This window comes from Cyprinus carpio, chromosome A20, assembly GCF_018340385.1.
Source record: "Cyprinus carpio isolate SPL01 chromosome A20, ASM1834038v1, whole genome shotgun sequence".
Classification (NCBI taxonomy): Eukaryota; Metazoa; Chordata; class Actinopteri; order Cypriniformes; family Cyprinidae; genus Cyprinus; species Cyprinus carpio.
This window is the reverse complement of record NC_056591.1, coordinates 4,661,118-4,684,682: the sequence shown is the minus strand read 5'-3', so window position 1 is coordinate 4,684,682 and position 23,565 is coordinate 4,661,118. Positions and strand designations below refer to the sequence as shown.

The window sequence follows — 23,565 nt, the reverse complement described above, 5'->3', positions numbered from 1 at the left end:
GTGTAGTAGAAGGAAATCCAAGGCACTCTTCTTTAGAAAATTATAAAAAGCCTTTATTGAACTTTATTGAACTATTGTGACACATACCTTGAAGAAGGCTGTTTGTGCCGCTACGCGTGGGTTGTTTTTTTCCCCTATGTCTTTTAAATTTTCTATCATGAAATAGCCAGTTCAATAAAGGCTTTTTATAATTTTCTAAAGAAGAGTGCCTTGGATTTCCTTCTACTACAATCTACTGAATTCCCGACCCCAAAGAGCACCTTTAAATGATCCTTTTTTGAACTCCTATATAACCATCTATCTATCTATCTATCAAAGCATGGAGTGTTTTATGTTATTTTTTTGTTTATGTTGTGCTTGCTATTATGGCAGACATCTTGGATTTATACTGAAGCAGAATTAAGAAATTGTTTTCCTTTCAGATGCCACTGGAAAAATTTGCTCATATTACACATTTAAGCTAAGCTTTAAAAAAAATCACAGTATACACCGCAGTATCCATGCTCACGACATAATAGACAACAATATTTTAATGATTCATAAAAGATAATTACTGTTTGACAATCTGAGATTTCTGTATGAATATAAAGGTTATATTTTCGGTAGTATTACAGCACACTGTGACTGTATATTAACATTGTTTGTTGTTTGCTTGTGCAACTAATAGAGCGTTTGAACCCAGAAACTACCCAGGAATGTGTGACGCCAGACTTAACAAGTAAATAGTAATAATCAGCCGGTCATGTGATCTTAATATAGCAGCCCTCATATGAGACAACTCACTCCACGCACTGTAAGTTAAAACAGGTTGTTAATGGGTGCCCTCTTAAATCTGCCAGCATTTTGTCTTGTTTTTAGCCTTTAACCTACAGGAGTGATTGATTTTATTTTATTTTTTATCAAGGTTTACTGCTAGAATCGAGTGAATTTACACAAATCAAGGTTTTAACTTTTAACCAGATATGTCCCAAAATGTGTTAATCTTAAATAAAAGCACATACAATGTTTAGTTTCACCTCCTGAGAATCATTTTCCCAAGGTCAAGGCCCTTCTTTCACTGAAAGCACAGAATTTCTTTTTTTGCTGTTGTTGACATTTTTAGCTCTCCAAATTTTGTACATTATTTGTAAAAAAAAAAAAAAAAAAAAAAAAAAAGTGCAGATGTGCTGTGTCTAGCATGAAACTCACATTACATTGAGGTAAATATTTAACGTATAAGTCAGAGTTTCCATTACTCTTATAATAAAAAGCGCACTGTGTGACCTACAGATAGAAGGCGGGGCGGTCCACGCCCTAAGGGGTTACGTGGGTTAATGACGTCACGTGGTGATAAATATGTATGATAAGCCACGCCCACCCGGCGCTGCTCATTGGCTCATTTGCTGCGAGTTCGTGTGGAAGGCGCGGTCTGTCCTGTAATCTAGGAGTGAGCGTAGTTTTGTCATTCGACGGTTTGGGAGGGTACGGGAAATCTAGAGCGATTAAACAAATAGAAGCCGGAGACCCAGCACACATCGCCGGCCTGCCATGACGCAAAACTCCGCTAGCAAGCTACTGAATGGAGACACCTTACACCGGACGAAACAAGACAAGAAAGCGGGCGGAAATGGGTTCGTGAAGAACCACTGCTTGTTCCAGCAGCAGCAGAAGCGATACCGCCGCCCGGCGGAGAAGGTGAGGCCGCCTCCTGCGCCTCATACACCCGGAAACACGCTCAGGGTCCACACAGGGGCCGCTTAGGATGTAGAGTTAAATTACAGTAGAAGTATTTCTGTTTCGAATTGGTATTATATTGAGAGTGTGGTTTCGGAAAGGATCGTTCATCTGGTTTATATTCGTGTGGGATTGGGTGTGTATCATGGTTTCAAGTGTTCATGTGTTTAAACATTTAACCGTTATATTTAGCATCTTCCACGTATAATTTAAATGTACGAACTGCTATTTAAAAAACTAAAAAAAAACTAAAAAAAAAAAAATCCTTATAGACATTATTTATTAAAAATGGGCTTGTCTTTTGACACAGTTAAACCTTTTAGTTGACATGTTTATTTATTTGTTTGTTTGTTTTACTCAGCTGCAATTAAATTATGGTGGTAAAATATGAATGATATTATGATATTAAAATTTTAGTTCATCATAACATGATTGACAGAATGATGCTAACTGAAGATGCAACATTAAACACCACTGCTGGAGAGCATTTGTATAATTTTGACACAAGCATTATAGTTATTGAAATATAGCCCTTGTGGCAACAGGCCCATGATGGTCTCCTCATTAAAATGCCTGAAGCCCCTTCAGTTGTGACTAAATGGACTATATAGCAAATTTACTATAACCTAAAGTGCCCTGTTGCTTTTGCTTAACAGCTAGGGTACTAAATCCTATAAATTATTAAATTAAATAATAATAATAATAATAATAATAATTTTGGTCATATTGTCCACCCCTTCAGACCTTCCAATATTTTCACTTTCAAGTAATTACTGATCTGTTAAATATTAATGTTTGTTCATGACTTAATAATAAAAGTTGAGGTTTTTATATAGTGCCCACTTTTAATCCTCAACATGACAAGCATCAGCAGCGCATGACATTGAGATGAATGGTTATGGGATCAAATGAATTGTTTGGGCTTAGCGTTTTACTTGTCTCTGTTTGTATTGACACAAGCATGGAAAATAACAGTGCCGTGTTCTGTCATGTAACTGGAGAGCAGCACTTTGTTCTCTGCAACCTGAGGATGTTTGCCCAAAGCACTTCTGAGCTCCATTGGAGCAACAGAGAATATGGGTGTGTTGTCCAGCTAGTTTTTCTTGTCCTAGCTTCTTATCATCAAAAGGGACCTATGGTTTAGGTGTGTAGCAATATATATATTTATTTATTTAGAGGTTACCTTAAATCTAACATGCTAAATGTGCAAGCACACATGCAAACCATGTAAAGTAGTTCTTGCCAGTACGTTGATTATTAATATAATATATAGTATTACATATATAAATTAATTTCAGTTGCAAAAAATAAAAAAGTTAATAAGATTTTTTTTTTCTGCAAATCAGGTCATACTATCTGTTTCAGTTAATCGAATCAAAACTGATTTTGAACAACTTGTTTGCTCAAAAATGGGATTCGTCATTTACTAATTAATTACCATATATCGTCATTAGTCTTTGTTTATATATATATATATATATATATATATATATATATATGTGTGTGTATATATGTGTTGTATTTATATATTATGTGTGTGTGTAATTAATAATATTATTATTATTATTATTATTATTATTATTAACATTGCCCATAATTAACATTTTTTCTTTATTTTTTTTTTCAGCTGTTCACATTTTTTACATTTGGCCAATATCAGATTTGAGTGTACATATTCCTTAATATGTACATTTTCTATTGCCAAATCAGAATAGAAAATATCTGAAAAGATTTTTGGACCACTTTTGTCTATTTTCTAAATGTAGCCTTTTTCTGGGGGAAAATTTCAGAAAAAGTACATTAACATAGGGACATATAGGCTAATATATATAATCAAACATCTCATTTTACAGCCCTACTGTAAGCAGTTTCAGCAGTTTGAGTAAACATTTCCAGTCCTTATTAAAAGAAGATTTGTCTGCCTTTTTTCAGGAAGGAACTATGACTGACTGACTTAGAAACTGAACAAATATAAGATTTTCCTGTATTTAGCAATGGGGTTTTCCTACAAAGTCTTTCATACTTAGTGCTGCCACAAACTGTGTTAACCCTGACTTAACTCAGCTTTACATAAGAAGGCTGATTCAGGGATCTGCAACAGTGGGATCAAGCCATTCCTTACCGGAAGGGCAGATTATAGAGTGGATGCAGCTGAGAGAAGCATGAGTTTGATCACATGCTGCTGTTAAGCAGTGTGCGTATAAAGGCAAACTCTGCTTCATTTGTTTGACTGGAGTAGTAAATGGAGTTCTGCTCTTCTGATCATCTCTGGTGTCTGTAACCTCATGTTTAAAGCTGTGAGCACTTTCAGTCCCAACTACAGTTTAACATTTTCCATAGAGAATGTGAGTATGGCTGGCTACCAGTGTATTATTATGCAGTTACTAAAATGTTCAGGGTGGTGTTAGTTGATTTTGGCCCAACTTAAAAGAGCCCATCCCTAAATGTCAGCATTATTCTGGTCTCTTTATTCTTTCAGTGCTCCACCTGTACTGAAATAATTTGTCTTTAATCTAGTGTGGACAAAATAATTATATAATTTTTTATAAGACTAGCTGTACAATAATGTTGTTTTTATGCTGTTGATGTTTGCTTTGGTTTTGTTTATGAGGTGCATTAATCTTTCATTATAGATTCACTTCATATAATTTTTTTTCCCCCACAGAGCCATCATGCTTCACGCACTTTACTTTATAAAAAAACATTTGTGGAGTCGTTTGAGGAGACGCCTCTGCTGGTTGCCGTCCTCACCTACATGGGCTACGGCATCCTTACCATTTTTGGCTATCTGCGAGATTTCCTGAGGGACTGGAAGCTTGAGAAGTGTCATCTGGCCAGAGAGAGAGAAGAACAGAAGGTACAGTTATAACGTATTTGTGGTGCTTGCCTGACTTTTATTTATTTAATGCTGCCAGTCGTTATGTATTTCACATAACAGATGTTTTTGTATAATCTTCAAGACAAAATAAAAATGTAATTAATCTTTTGTACAAGTGTAAATGATATTCTTAAAACTTTGCATTGTCACCTGGATGGTAAGTGACTATTTACTTTGTTTTAGTGGTCGACCGATGTATCGGCCGATATTTGGCATTTTGCAAATATCGGAATTGGCCGTTAAGTTTTTCTGCTTGGCCGATGTGTTCGAGGCGGGACTTTTATTTTGACGGCGCTGAAATCGGCAGCACCTAAACACACAGTGCTCACATTCTCCCTCTTGTTTGCCGTAGTGAAAGGTAGTTCGGAAGATTTTACCGACTCAAACCTTTGAGTCTCGTTCAGCAAAATGAACAAATCTTTTTTTCGAGTCATTTCAATAATTTTATATAATTAAAATGTTACGTGTTACTTCCCTTACATGTCCACTAGTACTTATGCAAACGTTGATCACACTACAAAAAATACAAAACTATAATGCTATAAGAAACAGAAAATATTAATTCATTGTTTACCTGGGTCTTCAGTCTATGATTAACTCACCTCACCTCTTATCTGACAAGTCTTCAGGTTTGAGTCGTTCTTTCATCACGTGACAGCCCCATAAGCTTTAACCATAGACTGTATAAAAGTCTTTAACCTATTGTTCGTTCTTTTGTTACGTGACGTGACAGCATTGGATAGAGAAATTAATTTACAAGCTTATTATATTATTATAATTATTTACTCTTACAGTTACTGCGCTTCTGGGCCCGTATTCATAAAGATTCTAAGAATCCTCTCAGAAAACTCTTAATTTAGCTTAAAAACTTTTACGTAGGAGTCTTAGCTTAAGAGCAATTCTGGACCGATCTGAGAGCAACTCTGAGTAAGGAAAAAACAAAAACTTTCATCTTAGCGAGGAGGCGGGGTTGACCCCATTGCTATGTATGACACAATCTTTTGAAGACTGTGATTGGTTGGTTGGTCAAGAAGGAAAAAAAGAGTGATTTTAAGTATAGGGTCTATTCTAATCCTTCACTTTGTATTTACATTCGTAATTTTTCCTATTTGACCGTTCTCTCTCACACACACACACACATTATATGTGTGTATATAAATCCTTTTTTTTATTGACCATGCTTTTAATTTCCTATAAGGTATTTGATTGGCTTAGAATGATAAAAATTGTTCCACTCATTCCAATTACATTGATTGCTGTCTATTTAAGTGGTGGTTTTTTTTTTGGAATGTTGGTTTTAATGTATCAAACATGGAATCAAAACCAAGAAGGGCGAGAAAGCCCAACTGGACAGAGGAGCAGTGTTTACTGTTAGCCCAGTTAGTGGATGAACACAAGGCCATTCTTAAAGGAAAAATGGCCGGGTGTCACAGCACGGGACAAGAAGCAGACATGGGATCGTATAGCACAAAACTATTAACGGTTCATTCCCCCTGCTTGTGCGGACCAGGGGAAGCCTGCTATATTCATAAATGCAGTTTTTGAGCCTGCAAGGGTGGGAATGTCCAGTGGAAACGAAATGAACTGCAACACAATAAGAGGTTCTGAAAGTGCTGTAATTGTTTGTGTGATCACTCTGCTTACAGAAAGTTTGTGACAGACCCAAATCATCACTACTGCATTGTTGCATTTTCCCAGTTGCCAAATATCGTAATGTAGTGATTACTTTCAGTTCTGGCGCTATGGCATTTTCTGCACTGTGTCGGAGATGTTAGCGTGTCTCTAATAAGATCAGTCACAAACATGATCCCTGCACGATCTAATCTATAGCGTCTTATTAACTCCCTGTCATCCATACGTCTGCAACACATTTCTTCTCCCTCTTCGTCTTTCTGCCATTTTCTCCTCTGCTAAGGAAACTCTTAAGCATCTTAAAAGTCCTCGTCCGTGCTCCTAACAAGTTTGACCTTAAGGGACCTCTTTTAAGGGTTAAGATGCTTTCTGAATTACTTTTTTTCTTTGACTAGGATTTTTTCCTTAATTTTTAAGAGTAAACGCCCACATTTCTAAGAATTTTCTTAGAATTTTGTCACTAGGAGCTACTCTTTGCATTAAGATTCTTTATGAATACGGGCCCAGGTCTCAAATTGGAGCTTTTAACTTCTTACAGTTTATAAATGTGTGAATGTCTGTCATGATGGTTATTTTTCCATACACTGAATGTTGTAACAAAGGTAATAAAGAGTTGGTTATTATTATTATTATTATTATTATTATTATTATTATTAAGTCTCTTTCCGACTCAGACTGCATTGGTTAAAGGTTATGGGTCTGTCACGTGATGAACAAATGACTCGAAAAACCCGAAGACTCAAGAGATGAACTAATTAGGGCTGCACGATTAATCACACGCAATTAATTGCGATTGTCATGCACATTTAATCATTAAAGCCTGTTCTTTGATTGGCAGTAAATCTCCATCACCTGCTTTCAGGTGGAGCAGCATTTACTACGCAGAGACATAGTTCTCTGACAAGCTATGTAAAACCGCGTTCATAATCGCAGACGATCAGTAAACTACGGCTCTGTGTAGTAAATGCTGCTCCATCTGAGAGCATGTGAAAATACCACATTTAATAACATGTTTTAACTCCAAATTCACTTCATAACGTCAGTCAAGTGTTTAAAATAAATCCTTCTGTGAGATGATGTGGCTTCTTAAACAGAATAATTAAGGCACACAATAATTCATTGTATTCTAAGCAGTGATAAAGGCTATGTCGATTAGCATTTCATTATAGATATACTTTATTATGATGAAAATTATAATAATAAGAACTCAGATAAACCATATATTGCCGTAGTAGTGTGTTTATTAGTCACGTTGAATCAATGAAAGCAGTTAAATCTTCTGTTTATCCAGCTGCAGCATTTCCTGGATTTCTTCTTCGCGCCATATTTGGATTTTCAGCGCAAGAGCGCCCTCTGGCCTTTGGGTGGAGATTTACTGCTGATCACAGAACCGTGCTTCACTGAAAGATACGCATGACAATCGCAGCTTCTGCCTAATTGTGATTTATTGCCTTTGCGATTTAATTTTCGATTAATTGTGCAGCCCTGGAACCAATCAATTCTCTTTCTGGCTCAAAACTGCATTGGTTACGCTTATGGGTCTGTCACGTGATGAACGAATGACTCGAAAAACCCGAAGACTCTAGAGATGAACTAATCAATTCTCTTTCCAGCTCAGACTGCATTGACTGAAACAGGTGAACTAATAAACTAATTCCAGTACAGAACCTATAGAATATTGCTCATGCGCGACTGAACGAAGACTCTCACTCCCTGAGACGACTCGTTCTTCCCGAGCCACATTAAAGATTCGTTCAGAATGAATGAATCGTTCAAGAATGACCCCATCACTAGTTCGCCATTGTCATTAACAGTTCTGTCTAATAGAAGTTTGTCTAATAATCAGATATAACAGTTAAACAAAGGAATTAATGTATACAAAAAGTATTATAATGATTGCTTTTATATTATTAGTAATAGGCAAACATTATAATACTTTCTCGTTTGCCCGTCAGCATTAAGCAAATACGCATTTATATCATTTAAACAAATCTTTGAATGACTAATGAACATTTAATATCACAAACCATGCAAACTTAGTCGAATCCAGCTGTGAGATCTTGTGAAGTGTGCATTTTTATCCAGCATGATCGCGTGTTCTGTGTGTGACGGTCGCTCCGTGTGAATTGACTGCTTTAAACTTTAAACTTGTGATTTCAAATTATGCTGCGCTTTATGCATTTGCCCACTGTAATATTCATGTCATTTTCACTGTGTGCTGTATGTAAAATGAGTGTTACCCTGGCTTTATTTGAAAAAATATGATTCCCAATGCACACAAACTTCCCAGAATACTGAGTCCCAGAATTACTTCCTTTTTAATTATATTTTTATTAAATATTTATTTGTGAAAAATAATTTTACACATTTATTTTTAATCCATTGTCAAATGATTTCAGATTTTTTTAATATTAATCATATTAATCGGCCCCCCTGCTTTCCAAGATATCACATCGACTGTCAAAAGATCAATATCGGTCGACCACTATTTGTGATACTTGTTCATGAGTCCTTTGTTTGTCCTGAACCGTTAAACTGACTGCTGATCTTTGGTTTTAATGCAGCTTCACAGTAATAAACAGGAAAATAACAGAACCAATGATGCAAACTTAATCAGATATGAGACAAATTTAAATGCTGCTGCAAGCCAGCTCTAAAAAAAGACAACAGTGTTATTATTCAGCTCCAGTCAGTTCAGTGTTGGTTCAGATCATTTCATTAACTGTGTAAAGTCCATCAATAATGAAATGTTCAATTCAGCTATTAGCTATTAGCAGCTCTACAGAAGATAACCGTGGTGTTATTTAGCTCGAGTCAGTTTAGTGTTGATTCAGTCAGGGGTCAGTGTCTCCTCTGGCAAAATGAGCGAACATGGTGTGATTTATGATTCCAGGCTGCATCACAGCAAGTCATATTTGTGCATTGATATTATTCAAATATAATTTGAATATATGTTCTGCTCCCAGGATTTTGTTCCACTGTACCAGGACTTTGAGAACTTCTACACCAGGAATCTGTACATGAGGATCAGAGACAACTGGAACAGGCCCATACGCAGCGTCCCTGGAGCCAAGATGGACCTTGTGGAGCGGGTCACACCTGACTACAACTGGACCTTTGAGTGAGTGTTACGTTGCGCCAACAAACCAGGAGGTTGGATCCAGCCTACCAGATCCCGCCAGAAGACATCTGTTTTGACTGATATCCCAACTAATCAGCGGGGTTTCGTCTGATACCTAAACCCTGTTAACAGAAAGCCTGATATCCAAACTAGTCAGCAACTTATTATTCCAACAGTCCAAGAGACAGAGAAAATTAGAAACAGAAATTAATTACAGAACGGTATCAAATATAAGTACAATGTAAAAACATGTATATAAACAATAAGTGCATTGTATTAAATAATAATTTAAATGTAAGTACATAGTATTTAAGGACAAATCTGAAAATTATATAAAACGATTCAAGTGAGTATATAAACTACCTGTCAGAAGTTTGGATTTTTTAATTATAATGATAATATATTTTTAATTATAATATGGCTGCTGAAAACAGAAAGTGATTTTAGATTGCAATAATTCTTAATATTCTTAATATCCTTGTTACATGTACTTACTATTACAATAACAATTAATTATGAATAATTACATGCAAGTAACCCTAATTCAATCCCAAATCCTAACCCTAACCATATAGTAAGTACATGTAGTTAATTAATATTACTCAGTACTTATGTATAATTACATTGTAACAAGGACACCTTAAAATAAAGTGTAATTGACACTTCTTTCAAAAGCCTTAAAATACATTAACTATTCCAAACTTTTGACTAGTAGTGTATATGTAAAAAGTAATATGAAAAAATAATAATAATAAGCTTTAGAAGTCATATATGCTCTTTTTTTGAAAGTAACGTCATTTTTATTAGTATTATTATTTTTGAGATGTTCATGTTATTCCTTTTTTTCCTTCATTGCTCTTTCTTTCAGACACACAGGAAAGGTTCTGAAAGATGTTATTAATATGGGCTCGTATAACTACCTCGGCTTTGCTGAAAATACTGGCACATGCGCTGATACTGCCTCTGAGTGCACGGAGAAATACGGCGTGGGGGTGTGCAGCACCAGGCAAGAGCTAGGTAATAAATACTCACTCTCTCAGGCTTTACAGCCACTACTTCTCATATGACACTTTTTGGGTAGGTTTTAATAGATTTTAAAGGACCATATATTTGGTCCTCAAAAGTCCTCTTATAAAATTAATCAAGATTTTGACTTTTTCATGATCATTTTCCAACCTCTCACTGACACTTAGAATATTTATTCATATATTCAGTTCTTATTGAGTCATTCATCCCACCAGGTGAGGATTTGCTTTTATGGTAGAAAAGAAATGTGTGTCACTATGCAAAACTCGTTTCTTATCTAATTTTTATCACTGTGTCCCTGGAGTGTGATGTTTACAAAATGGCAACACGAAAAGGAGGAAACAGTTCTATTGTGATACCAATCTGTTTTTGCATCATTAAGATATTTGCTCTCTTGCAGGAAATATTGACAAGCATGAAGAGCTGGAGAAGCTGGCGGCCAGGTTTTTAGGGGTGGAGTCATCCATGGTCTTTGGAATGGGCTTTGCTACAAATTCCATGAATATTCCTGCGCTCATGGAAAAAGTAAGTTGTTCTACTATGACAAACACAAACATCAAGTCAAATGGAATGCTATGAAATTCCTTTTTAAATCAAAGCCAAGTAAAGTGGTAAAGAAAATTTTGGAACGGGAGTTCTGTCTTTGTTCTTTTATTGAAATACTCCCAATGATCATATCTCCTCTTTCACAGATTTCTTTGGCTCACACAGGAAATTCACGTAGCATGTTATTGAAAGCCATTATGCTTTAGAATGTATGCACACATTCCTGGTTTGTGTGTATTTCTCTTAGGGCTGTAAAACAGCATGTGTATTTCTCTTAGGGCTGTCTGATCTTAAGTGATGAGCTCAATCATGCATCTCTGGTTCTGGGTGCCCGTCTCTCTGGCGCTACCATCCGTGTATTTAAACACAACAGTAAGTTTATGCTCATTGTTTTGGCAACAGTGAAAATAAAAATGCTTTGCAAAACAACCACAACCAGTTAGATAAAATTTGATGGTTAATATAGAGGATTGTGGAGCAATATGAGTTCACAGTGGGTGGCTCAGACATAGAAACTCCTCATTACTGAACACTTTTGTTTGCTGAATAAATTATGTGTGATCAATGTAACTGAATTGGCATTTTTCCACAAAAATCTAATATAAGTGAACCTCAGAGGAATAAATTGCGATAAAAAAATCTTATGCCATACTTTTTAAAACCTGCTCACTAAGAACAGCATTCGCAGTAACATAGTAAGATGCCTGCTCATTTCTAACCCTTCTCTCAGATATGCAAAGTCTGGAGAAGTTGCTCCGGGATGCTATGGTGCATGGCCAACCTAGAACCCACCGGCCCTGGAAGAAGATCCTCATCCTCGTTGAGGGAATTTACAGGTATAGCAGAAATCTTTATCTACCTTCTTCACTCTCTATACTCGTCTTTCAGACTTGAGCAGAAACCTGATGTGTTTTGTGCAAAGCATATGCAAAAGGAGGCTGGTTTGCATACCCTTTTTCTGGTTCAGATGAAGGCCATTTCATTCTTTATGAAATTATCCATAAAGTGGCAAGCAATAATAATAATAATAATAATAATAGCATATTTAGCACATGTACATTCATTGTAATGCCAAAGGAGGATAGGATGAAAGTTGTTGTTTTTTTTTTGTTGTTTTTTTTTATTTAACATTTTCAAATAAAAATAAAAAAGCAGTATCTAGTCCTTTAGGAGAATGCATTAATAGTACACCTGCATTCTTCTTTTTAGCATGGAGGGCTCAATAGTGCGACTTCCTGAGATCATTGCCCTAAAGAAGAAATACAAAGCCTACCTGTACCTGGATGAGGCCCATAGCATAGGGGCACTAGGACCAAGAGGCAGAGGTGTAGTGGACTACTTTGGCCTGGATCCATGTGATGTTGACATCATGATGGGCACTTTCACAAAGAGCTTTGGTGCCGCTGGAGGATACATCGGAGGAAAGAAGGTTTGTAATCAATTCTGTAGTCAGTCATATTACTACACACACAAACACACAAGAATCACACGTGCTGGTTCGAGTCTGGACTGCAGCCTGTTATTCCAACTCTCTCCCCCAACTGCAGTATTTAATAATGGATACAAAGTGACTCCTCCAAAAAATGTGCTTCTCAATATTACATATGCTTATAATTCAGGATTGCAGTATACATTAAGTAGCAATTCTTATGTAATATTTTTTATTTATTATTTTGTTTTAATTAATTAATTAATTTGATTTATTTATTTATTTTGAGAGCTGGTTGATTACCTCCGCTTACATTCTCACAGTGCAGTTTATGCTACCTCAATGTCCCCGCCCATCACCCAGCAGATTATCACTTCAATGAAGTGCATTATGGGAGAGGATGGCACCACATTAGGTGAGTTTAGAATTTTATTCTGGATCAGTTCTAATAAAGATTTCTTGGGTGGAATAATATTTGTGTGAATTTTATTCAAAATATTATTTGTATCCAATATCCAATACAGTAGCAATATACACTGCCTGGCCGGAAAAAAAATAAATAAATCACCATTTGGATTTCAATAAGCAAATACTTAATTTTCTAGGATTGGATTATTGCATTATTGCAGTGATTAATATGTTACATATGTTTCTGCCATGTTATACGTTTGGCAACGATTCTTTTAACCCAAACTGATGCTTTGTTTAGCTTTGCATTTCTTGAACAACCATCCCATGTCTATATTCCAGGATGACAATGCCAAGATTCATTGGTCCCAAATTCTGAAATAGTGTTTCAGTGAGCATGACGAATCATTTTCACACATGAATTGGGAGCCCTGAGCTTAACTTTATTGAAGGTTTTTTTTTTTTTTTTTTTTTGGATGTGCGGGAGTCGACTCTTCACAGAGTGGTTCGACTCTTCCATTGTCAATACAAGATCCTGGGCAAAAATGTATAAATGGATGGAAATAAATGTTGTGATGTTACATAACTTTGTCAAAACAATGCCACAATGAAAGTATAATATTATTAAAGCTAAAGGCAGTCCGATAAAATATTAGAGTGTGTGACTTTTTTCTTTTGGTTAGGCAGTGTAACGTCTACTCCAGCACCTCCCAAAGACTTTCAATGGAGTTGAGGTCAGGACTCTGTGCTGGCCAGCTTTCACCGTTTGAGCCTGATAAATCTTAGCATTGTCATCCTGGAATATGTATATGTGTGTGTCTTCAGGCATGGTTGTTTGTGAGATAAAAAGCTACGCACTGCATCTGTTAGGGTAAAATAATTGTTGCATGCCAGAAACATATTAATTATGATTCTGTCACATACTATTCATTACCAGCCAATTTAAATCAGGCAGTGTCATAATACTGTATTTGTACATTAAAAAATGTAATGTTAAAAAGAGCCACAAGATGGCAGCATTATTTCATAGAATACTGTTGTGAAATGAAGAGTTGTGGTTATTTAATTATAATATAACAAATGTTGCATAATATAACCTGTACTTTGACTTTCATGCAGTTCCCCTGTGTACTTTCTTGTGTGTTTTTGTGTATATTACACAAAACTTTGACTTGGCATGCAGTTGGATGCTTGTGAACAAAACACTTGTCTTCATTTGAGAAGTGTTGAGCCTCTGTTGAGGCCAGAAATATAGTTCTCACAAGTATGCAAATTCAGATAAAAATGCTTGGCCAATGCATTGCAAGCACTCGTCACTTTTCTGTAGTGGTAACAATAACAAACTTCTGTATTAAAAGGAATAACCTTCCAATGTCTGTGAAAATAAACGTGATTTCGTTATTCAGTAAACTAGATATAATCTGCTCCACCATGAAACTAGTCAATCTGAAAGAAAAGAAAAGAAAAGATTCATTGCATATGTTGCATATTGAACTTTGTTCTGATATATTTGGGGATGCAGTGGAATCTGAGACCGAGCGTTTGCGTCAGTGTACTCAAATTCCTTGAACTGCAAGAATATTCCCAGTGTTGAAAAGTGTTAATTATCAGCAGTCACACAATCTCTTTGAGTTTGTTTAGGAAAAGTAAACTCGATGACTCAGCGATTGGTTACACATGCTAACTCCGGGCAGCAAACTCAGTTTCACCCCTGATTGATTTAGCAGGGCGTTCGCTTGGAGAACCACATCTATATCCCAAACACACACAAACACAATGCATCTGGAAACTCTTCGAGCCCTTGCGAGGCTTTAGCGTGAGAAAAGAAGGGCGTACATTACTCTCTGTGGGATAATGGATGCTGACGGACCTTGAAGACGTAGTGAGCTCCTTCACCATTAGGTTCTCAAATCTATAGGAGGGGACAGGTGTTATGGAGGTTTGGAGTTTTTGTCTGGAAGTTTTTGTTTTTTCCAAAAAAAATGTTTCATCACCTGAACGACTGGTATGTTGTTAAACAACAGTACAATACATTAAATGCATTGTGCTTTTCTCCCCTCACAACCTTGTTTTCATTCCTGTCAAATATTACCACTACCCTGACTAAGGTCTATTGGTTCTCTTAGCAACATGAGACAAACTTGTTTTATTCAAATTGTGAATTGATTATACCCAGTTAATAGGTATTAAGAAAATAGGGCTTGATAGCAGTCAGTCACTGTTCAGCGCAAGTTCACTGAGTTTTGCACTCTTACGAAAAACCTGTTATAATTATAGATGTCCCGATCAATTTTTTTTGTACCCCCGATTCAATTGAATATTGAGTATCTGCCAATACCGAGTCCTGATTTGATACTTGTATATTCCTAGTGTTTGGTGCACAATTCAAGTACATTAAAGTTATTAAAATCAATCAAATGTATACAGAGTTGTGCAGAGAGTAAAAGTAATATGTGTGTGTGTGTATTCTAAACATTGTAAACAAACTGTGGTCACAATTATTAATATGGGACTACTGATATAAACTTCTTTTATTTTATACTGTATGTACAATAAGCAGAATATTTGCAACATAAAGGGAAAAAGTAAGCAATAAATTTACTTTCCTCACTGGTTCTCACGCACATACATTTTTGAACAACTTTTCCTTTTAATGCGGGTTTAAAGGTGCATACCGCCTCCTACTGCACGACACCATCATGACAGCTGATGTAAAATAAGGATCATGCTTAACAGAGCAAATACCAATCAGTTAAAAAAAATGCTTGATCGATCCCAATCCTTGAGATCAGCTTGGGACATCCCTAGTTAAAAATCAAAGAGTTAACTACACTGAAATATAACTTTCTTATTTTCATCTTGTCTACAGTTTGTTGTTTGACTCAGTCATGAAAGTGACTGAACATATCTGTTTTGAGCAGATTTCTTCTGCGCAGAGACTGATTTAAGCATCTTTGGCTGTTGCATTCATGTCCACAACCAATATGTCTATGATTGCCTACAGTGGTCAACACTGCAAAAACACATTGTAAATAGTAATCTTTGTTACGGGAGTAAATATAAATATAATGCTGTAATCACCACTTTTCATTACTAGGTAATCACAATCAATTTTCCCATTAATTGTGCAACACTAGAGGAAAAAATGATTCAAACAGAATTAAATTCTGCTGTAAAGTGGCTCTGAAAAGACAATAGATATCTGAACAAGCACTTGCATTTTTCGAGATTACTGGATAATTTTGCTATTGTTCATTTATAATAATAATAATAATAATAATAATAATAAAATGTAATACTTCCAGGCAGCACAAATGGTTAATGATGTTCAGTTTAAGCTTAATTTATAAAGGACCAGACTAGCATTTCCTTGTAAGCTATCGTAGGTTGGGTTGGACTGTTTTCTACATGTCTTACCAATATTCTCAATCATGAATATTGTGAGAAAGAGCTTTTCTTTCTCAAAAGCCCCTCACTATGAATGGAATGTCAAACAAGTGAAAACTAATACTGGAGAGTATATCTCTACCTCTCCCCAAAGGGGAGTTTTTTTCACCAGTTGAAAATTGTAAGCCTGGGCACTTTGAAATGTAACAGCACACTTCTCTGTATTAACAAGCCACACAATTTGAGATATGATTCATGTCCATACTATAAACAGTGTGGGATGAGATACACACCGAAACGTACTTGATGCATGAGCAATAGTAAGCATTAAGCCAAGCAAGCACCATTAATGAATAAATGGCAAGGACACACTATCTTGAAAAGGCTCAGAAGCTGGTTTGCAGGGATGGCAGTGATTTGTATTTTGTCTTTTTTGCAGGTCAGGAAAGACTCTGTCAGCTGTCAGAAAACACAACCTACTTTCGCAGGAGATTACATGAGATGGGCTTTATCATCTATGGGAACAATGACTCCCCTGTTGTACCCTTGATGCTCTACATGCCAGCTAAAATCGGGTCAGTCTCAATTTTTGTTTAACTGAATCGTGGCTGTTGTACTTGATGATATGCTCAACAGAGGATATGCTTTTTGATGTTGTTGTTTTGATGATTTAAAAAAAATCTACTTGATTTTGCAGACTTTTGATTGTTTTTATGAATTTATTTATTTTTTATACTGTTGTTTAGAGCATTTGGGCGGGAGATGCTGAAGAGGAACATTGGGACAGTGGTGGTTGGGTTCCCTGCTACGCCCATCATTGAGTCCCGAGCTCGTTTCTGTGTGTCTGCCGCCCACACGAGAGAGATGCTCGACACAGTGAGTATCACATGAACACTAGTAAAACAATAATTGCAAAAAAAAAATAATAGTAATGACAAATTTATTTTTGTCTTTTCATTTTGATTTTGGGGTAAAATAGCACTCTGTACGGAAGCCCATTTCCGCCACTGAATAAAAAAAATTAAAAAAAAGGTAATTGTGACTTTTCATCTCACAATTCTGATTTTTTTTTTTTTTTTTTTTTTTTTTTTTTTGTGCAATTGTGAGTTTGCAACTGTGACTTTTTTTTTGAGAATTGTGGGATAAAAAGTCACAATTGCATGTTATAAAGTCAGAATTGAGAGATATAAACTTGCAATTGCGAGTTATAAAGTCTATATAATAACTCGCAATACAGATTTTTTTTTTTCTTGCAAATATCAACATAAAACTACCAACACAAACCAACATACTCAGAACTTCGGGATACAAAGTCGCAATTGTATGTTATAAAGTCAGAATTATGAGATAAACTTGCAATTGCGAGTTTTAAAGAATTTGTATCTGTCAATTCGGACTTTTTTTTCTCCAAATTGTAAGATATAAACTCACAATTGCGAGTTATCAAGTCCAGTTCTTTGGAAAGTAAGACTATTTCCTTACAATTGCGAGATAATATCACACTGTTCTGACTTTACGTCTCGCAGTTCTGACTTTGTAACTTGCCATTGCAAGTTTCTATCACGTAATTCTAAAACAAAAGTCAGAATTGTGAGATGAAAATTTGTGATTACCTTTTTTTTATTCAGTGGTCGGAAACAGGCTTCCATATCTTTTAAGATGTTTTGTGAGCTTAACCAATAAGTCTATTAGTGTATTAGACAAAAGGTAAAAAGAAAATGTAAAATATAAAACACAATCATTTACTTACTTTTTTAACTTCCAAACTAGTTCTAAACTTTACCTATTACCTCTTGTGGGTACTTTTATGCAACATCTGACCTCACAGCAAATGTTTTCAAACCCCAAGCAGCAGCGGAGACAAAAATCAGTGTTCCTACGCTTCAGTTATTCATTCATGAATCTCTGACTCACCTCACAGTCAACCAGAGTACATAAACATTAAAGGAATAATTAATTCCAAAAATAAACATCCTGTCATTGTTTAGCAATTACTCAACATCATGTGTTACGAAACGCACCATATTATTCCTCAACCAAACATTTATTCAAGTGTTAATAACCCCTGTGTCTCTTCTTGACTCTATCAGGCTTTAAATGCCATCAGTGAAGTTGGAGATCTACTCCAGCTGAAATACTCCAGAAAAAACAGACGTGGGAGTGAAGGAACTGACTGTTTTTCATATCTGGAGAGCCACCTTGACTAGCACTTTCTCATGATGGACTGATTGTGTCTTTCTTCCACCCCAGAGCGATTTATGTCATACTAAAGCATCATTTTCATGTTGATTCATTTCAGTGGAGACTCATTGAAGCCCATCAACTGACCAAATTTCAAGTCTTACCTTTGGGTTAAGTAAACAATATTCATTTCATCGTGCAGTATCAACTGTAGTGAAGACTCCACATCACTGTGTTCAGCATCAGAAATGACACAGGATAAAAGTTCATGCCTTAGTGTCAGGGCTAATGTATCCTTCTACACAGTCTGAAACAAATGAGAGTACACAAAATTATTTTCTGATATTTTATACAAATATGATCGGTGTTTCTGTCTTGTTTTCCATTAAAATATGTTAAATAAGATTAATTTACTCAGGGTTAAGGTTAGATAATAGTCTTTTTACTCCATTTGCAAACAAAGTTCATAATAAATTTAGTAAAATTTAGTAAGATTTATGCTTTAAACGAAAAAACAAAACAAAAAACAGCCAGTGGAGGACAATAAACTTAATTCAAGACATATATTGTCTGAGAAGTCTTATTATATTATAGTTTTATTTTCAAACTAGTAAAGCTTTAAGCAAAATTTAAGGATATTTAGATTTTTACTGCAAAACAAGACAGAAATCCTGATTAAGAAAATGATTTTTTTTTTAGTGTACAAGAAAACAGTGACCCCCACACTGGCATATATATAAAGAAATCTACTTATGAAGGACAGAAATTATTATAAACCGTAAATAAGAATGTGACTTCATATCTATATATATGTATCTAAAAAAATAATAATATTGACGTATTTATTAATGCACATTTCAATGTGTCTGCATTTAACTTATCACATACTTGCTTTGCGAAGGTCCACAAATCTTCAAATATCAAATATTTTTTTCACAATGCAAATATCACCAAGTAGCTAAATTAGCGATGTCTTAATGAACCATTTCAAAAGGAATATTAACAACATTTGTTTCATCAGAACTTTCTAGTATGGAAAATTATGATGTTTTCTGTATTTTAATTTGAGTTGTGGTACTTTCCACAAATAGGGTACAGTTTGGTGTCCCTTTATTTATTTATTTTATTTAGTTTAGTAAGCACTAGAGGAACAAAGCCCATTAATTAGCCCATACATTTCCAAACATTATTTGGACATTTTTTTGTTTTGTTTTTAATTTAATTTTTATTGATAAATAGAAAAAAAATAACAATCACATACATCCTGGATTTGTTAAACTGTATGTACACGTCTCAAATTTGGTAATAATGTTTTAAAAACTGCAAACATCATAAACATATAATATTTAGTTAGACATTTTCTGAAGGTTATGCCTTACACTCGCCATCTGTTTAAAAATGCACTTTTTACCCAGAATTTCAGGACTTAATTTGTGCTCTATTTTTGGAAGGTGCCTTTATGTCTTACTTGAATGTCTGTTACTTGCTGACAGTTTGCACATCTCACAACTAAGTATGTCATCTGCACTTACTAAGTTTATGATGTCTTAGCCAGGGCATTTCACAAAGACAGAAATCTTTCATTGAGCCAACAGAAATAGACTGACATTGTTCATTCGTTTCATTCTTTGTCTGCTGTTAACAGACAGCAGTGAAAAATGTTTGTTGCCTTTTGTATTGTTATATAGTTGCTTTTGATTTGCTCATTTTAAGAGAAATATTTTTTTTTTAAGAATTTGTGTTCTTCTAACCAAAGTGCTAAATACGGGTCACTGATATATGATATGAAATGAGCTCTTGTCTGTATGTATGATGATGTGGCTTATGAATGCCTGTCGGATGTACATTTTTTTCACCTTAATGTTTTTTTCTCCATTCCCTGTTGTGTTTTTTGAGTCTTGTTCTTAATCGGAAAGGCAGCTCTGAATGTCTCTGAAAGCAGACATAATATGTAAGTGGGACTATTATGAACTTAGAGCTACTAATGACTGTTAAGAGATGCAGATATGACGTCGGCACACTGGCTTTAAGCAGCCTGTATAAATGCAAGTAATGCCACCGAGCTGCATTTGACTGTGAAACCAAAGGGCATTCCACAGTTTTTCTTTGTTTTTTTCTTATACATTTTGAGTTGCATTTTTCATCAGATATGCATACTATCACATTTGTCACACTTCTCCATGCAAGAAACTGAAATTCATTGAATGTGACTGATCAGTTGTTTCTGAAGATAATTAAATAACTTATATTGAACATTGTTTTCTCCAGAATCCACATCATTGTAATCATCAAATCTCAAATCTTGCTCTTACGGTCTGTTTTTTATAAACAAAGACCAATATTTTACTCAGTAATCATATTCAGACTGTATGACATTTATGTAAGGTATAATGTATATTCAGTGGAAAGTTTAAAGTTTAGTTAAATTTATTTCACTATTGAAGACAAATAAGACTAAAAAAAATTCCACCTACTTTAGCTTAAAAGCGTCCCAGGTTATGTATGTAAACATGGTTCCCCAAAGGGAACGAGACGCTGCGTCCGAAAAAAGCTATGGGAACGCCCTTCAGCGTGACCAGCTCTGAATAACGTGTAATCAGTCCCATGAATGGGCGTGTTGTCATAGGCGGGTGACGTAGCGACCAGGAAGCTATAAAAGCACGTGAGGTGGAACGAGCATCAGCTTCTAGGAATGAAGCGAACTCTGGCAGGGATGCCGGAAGTATGGCCTAGAGATGCAGCGTCTCGTTCCCTTTGGGGAACCATGGTTACATACGTAACCTGGGACGTTCCCCTTCAGGAACTCGAGCTGCGTCGGAAAAACGCTATGGGAATGAAAATGCCCATGCCGCCAGACTTGCAAGTCCCTGCCTAGTGTGTATATAGGGAGCACAGCTAAGGCAAGAGAACAGAAGAGCCTGGAGTGGCTTGCAGAACTAAACCATAAAATCTGACAAATTTGAGGGGCGTGGACCATCCAGCTGCGTTGCAGATGTCCTGCATGGACACACCTGACAAGAAGGCCTTGGAGGCCGCCATACTGCGGGTAGAGTGAGCCTTGACTCCCAATGGTGGAAGATCAAGGGACTCATAGGCAGTAGTAATTACATCCACTATCCACCGACTGAGGGTCTGTTTTGTGGCTGGAAGACCTCTCTTAGGGGGACCATAGCATACAAACAGTTGGTCCGGCTTTCTCCACATGGCAGCTCTGTGGACGTATGCGTCCAGTGCTCGCACTGGACACATACAGTTTAGCTTCTGCTGGTCTGGCTGCCCGAAGAGAGGAGGACTGAAGGCCTGCAGTGCAATAGGCTGCGGGATAACTGAGGGAACCTTCGGGACATACCCCGCTCGAGGGTAGAGAAACACTTTGGCCATGCCGGGCGCAAAGTCTAAATAGGAAGGGGCCACTGAGAGGGCCTGAAGATCCCCAACTCTCTTTAGAGAAGTAATAGCTAGAAGAAAGGCAGTCTTAATCGTAAGCTAGCGGCCAGCGATTTCTTCAATAGGCTCGAAAGGAGGCTTACAAAGAGCTTCTAGCACCACAGCCAGGTCCCACGTGGGGACACGGGAACGTATCGGAGGCCTCAGCCTCAGCTTACCACGGAGGAAACATGAAACTAGGGGGTGTCTGCCCACTGATTGGTCACAGAGAGGGGCATGGTAGGCCGCAATGGCCGCCACGTAGACCTTCAGGGTGGAGTGAGTCAACCCCTGCGGAGAAACGGGCCTGCAGGAACTCCAGCACTGTACCGACTGGGCAGTTGACTGGGTCAAATTGGCGATCTCCGCACCAAGAAGTGAAAAGTTTCCACTTCAAGGCATACAGTTTCTTCCTTGAGGGAGCTCTGGATTGGAGGATGGTCTCAACAACCTCGGTTGAGAGACCAGAAGCTACGAGATGTGCCCCCTCAGGGGCCACACCCGTAACTTCCATAGCTCCGGGCGGGGGTGGAATATCGTGCCCTCCGCCTGTGAGAGGAGATCCCTCCTGACAGGAATCTCCCATGGAGAGCCGTTGAGGAGCGAGATCAGATCTGAGAACCATACTCGGCCCGGCCAGAATGGGGCTACTAATAGAAGACGGACCCCATCCCGGCGTACTCTCGCCAGAACTCCCGGGAGCAGAGCAATCGGGGGAAAAGCGTACAGACGAAGCCTCGGCCACATCTGTACCATAGCGTCCAGTCCCAGAGGAGCTGGACGAACTAGAGAGAACCAAAGGGGACAGTGCGATGTCATCTGAGTCGCAAACAGATCCACCTGAGCCTGACCAAATATAGTCCATATCTGCTTCACCACCTTGGGGGGAAGCCTCCATTCCCCGGGCCTCGGCCCCTGCCTCGACAGGATGTCTGCTCCCATATTCATATGCCCATTCATATGTACTGCTCTCAGTGAAAGGAGTTTGCCCTGGGACCACACAAGGATCTGGCGTGCCAGCTGGTACAGGGGTCGCGAGTGCAGACCTCCTTGATGGTTGATATAAGAGACCACCGCTGTGTTGTCGGTGCGCACTAACACATGGTGACCTCTTAGGTCTGGGAGAAAATAATTCAATGCTCAAAATACTGCTAGCATCTCTAGACAGTTGATATGCCATGTCAGATGGCGACCACTCCACAGACCGCGGGCAGGATGGCAACTCATGACCGCACCCCAGCCGGTGAGGGACGCGTCCGTCGCTAGCGTCACGCGGCGACAAGGAGCCCCCAGCACCAGGCCCTGAGACAAGAACCAAGGCTTCCTCCACATGTCTAAGGCACGTAGGCATCGCCGCGTGACCTTGATCGTGCGAAGTGCGTTTCCTCTCGGGGAGAACCCCTTGGTCTTGAGCCACCACTGTAGGGGTCTGTGTACAGCAGGCCAAGATGTATCACGTTGGACGCAGCTGCCATTAACCCCAAAAGTTTCTGAAACTGCTTGACAGTGAGTGACTGGCCTTCTCTGGCTCTCTTGACTGACGTGAGGATCGACTCGATACGAGCAGGGGACAGACGTGCCTGTATCGTGGTCGAATCCCACACCATGCCCAGATAAGTGGTCCTCTGTAATGGAGAAAGCACACTTTTCTTGCCGTTTAATCTTATCCCCAACTTTTTCATATGGGCGAGAACGACATCTCGATGTCGAACCACCATCTGCTCTGATTGAGCCAAAATCAACTAATCGTAGATATAATTTAGTATGCGGATGCCCTGGAGTCGTAGTGGAGCCAGCGCAGCATCCACACACTTTGTG

The 23,565-nt window shown here is 37.5% G+C and overlaps 1 protein-coding gene across 1 annotated transcript; it reads left to right on the top strand.

Moving 5' to 3' along the window:
* Positions 1 to 1,379: 1,379 nt before the first annotated feature.
* Positions 1,380 to 20,574, top strand: LOC109059611 (serine palmitoyltransferase 2-like). Its single transcript, XM_042777406.1, has 12 exons — positions 1,380 to 1,674; positions 4,379 to 4,570; positions 9,190 to 9,344; positions 10,213 to 10,361; positions 10,771 to 10,895; positions 11,195 to 11,288; positions 11,647 to 11,752; positions 12,126 to 12,346; positions 12,635 to 12,760; positions 16,580 to 16,715; positions 16,887 to 17,016; positions 18,231 to 20,574. Exons 1-12 carry the CDS (start codon positions 1,528 to 1,530, stop codon positions 18,345 to 18,347), a joined length of 1,698 nt encoding a protein of 565 aa, XP_042633340.1. The 5' UTR covers positions 1,380 to 1,527; the 3' UTR covers positions 18,348 to 20,574.
* Positions 20,575 to 23,565: the final 2,991 nt, after the last annotated feature.

Bases quoted from the DNA above. Each gene is read 5' to 3' on its own strand.
- LOC109059611 (XM_042777406.1), top strand. From the start codon at position 1,528: ATGACGCAAAACTCCGCTAGCAAGCTACTGAATGGAGACACCTTACAC. The intron at 1,675-4,378 runs GTGAGGCCGCCT...TTTCCCCCACAG, and splicing joins ACCGCCGCCCGGCGGAGAAG to AGCCATCATGCTTCACGCAC. The intron at 12,761-16,579 runs GTGAGTTTAGAA...TCTTTTTTGCAG, and splicing joins AGAGGATGGCACCACATTAG to GTCAGGAAAGACTCTGTCAG.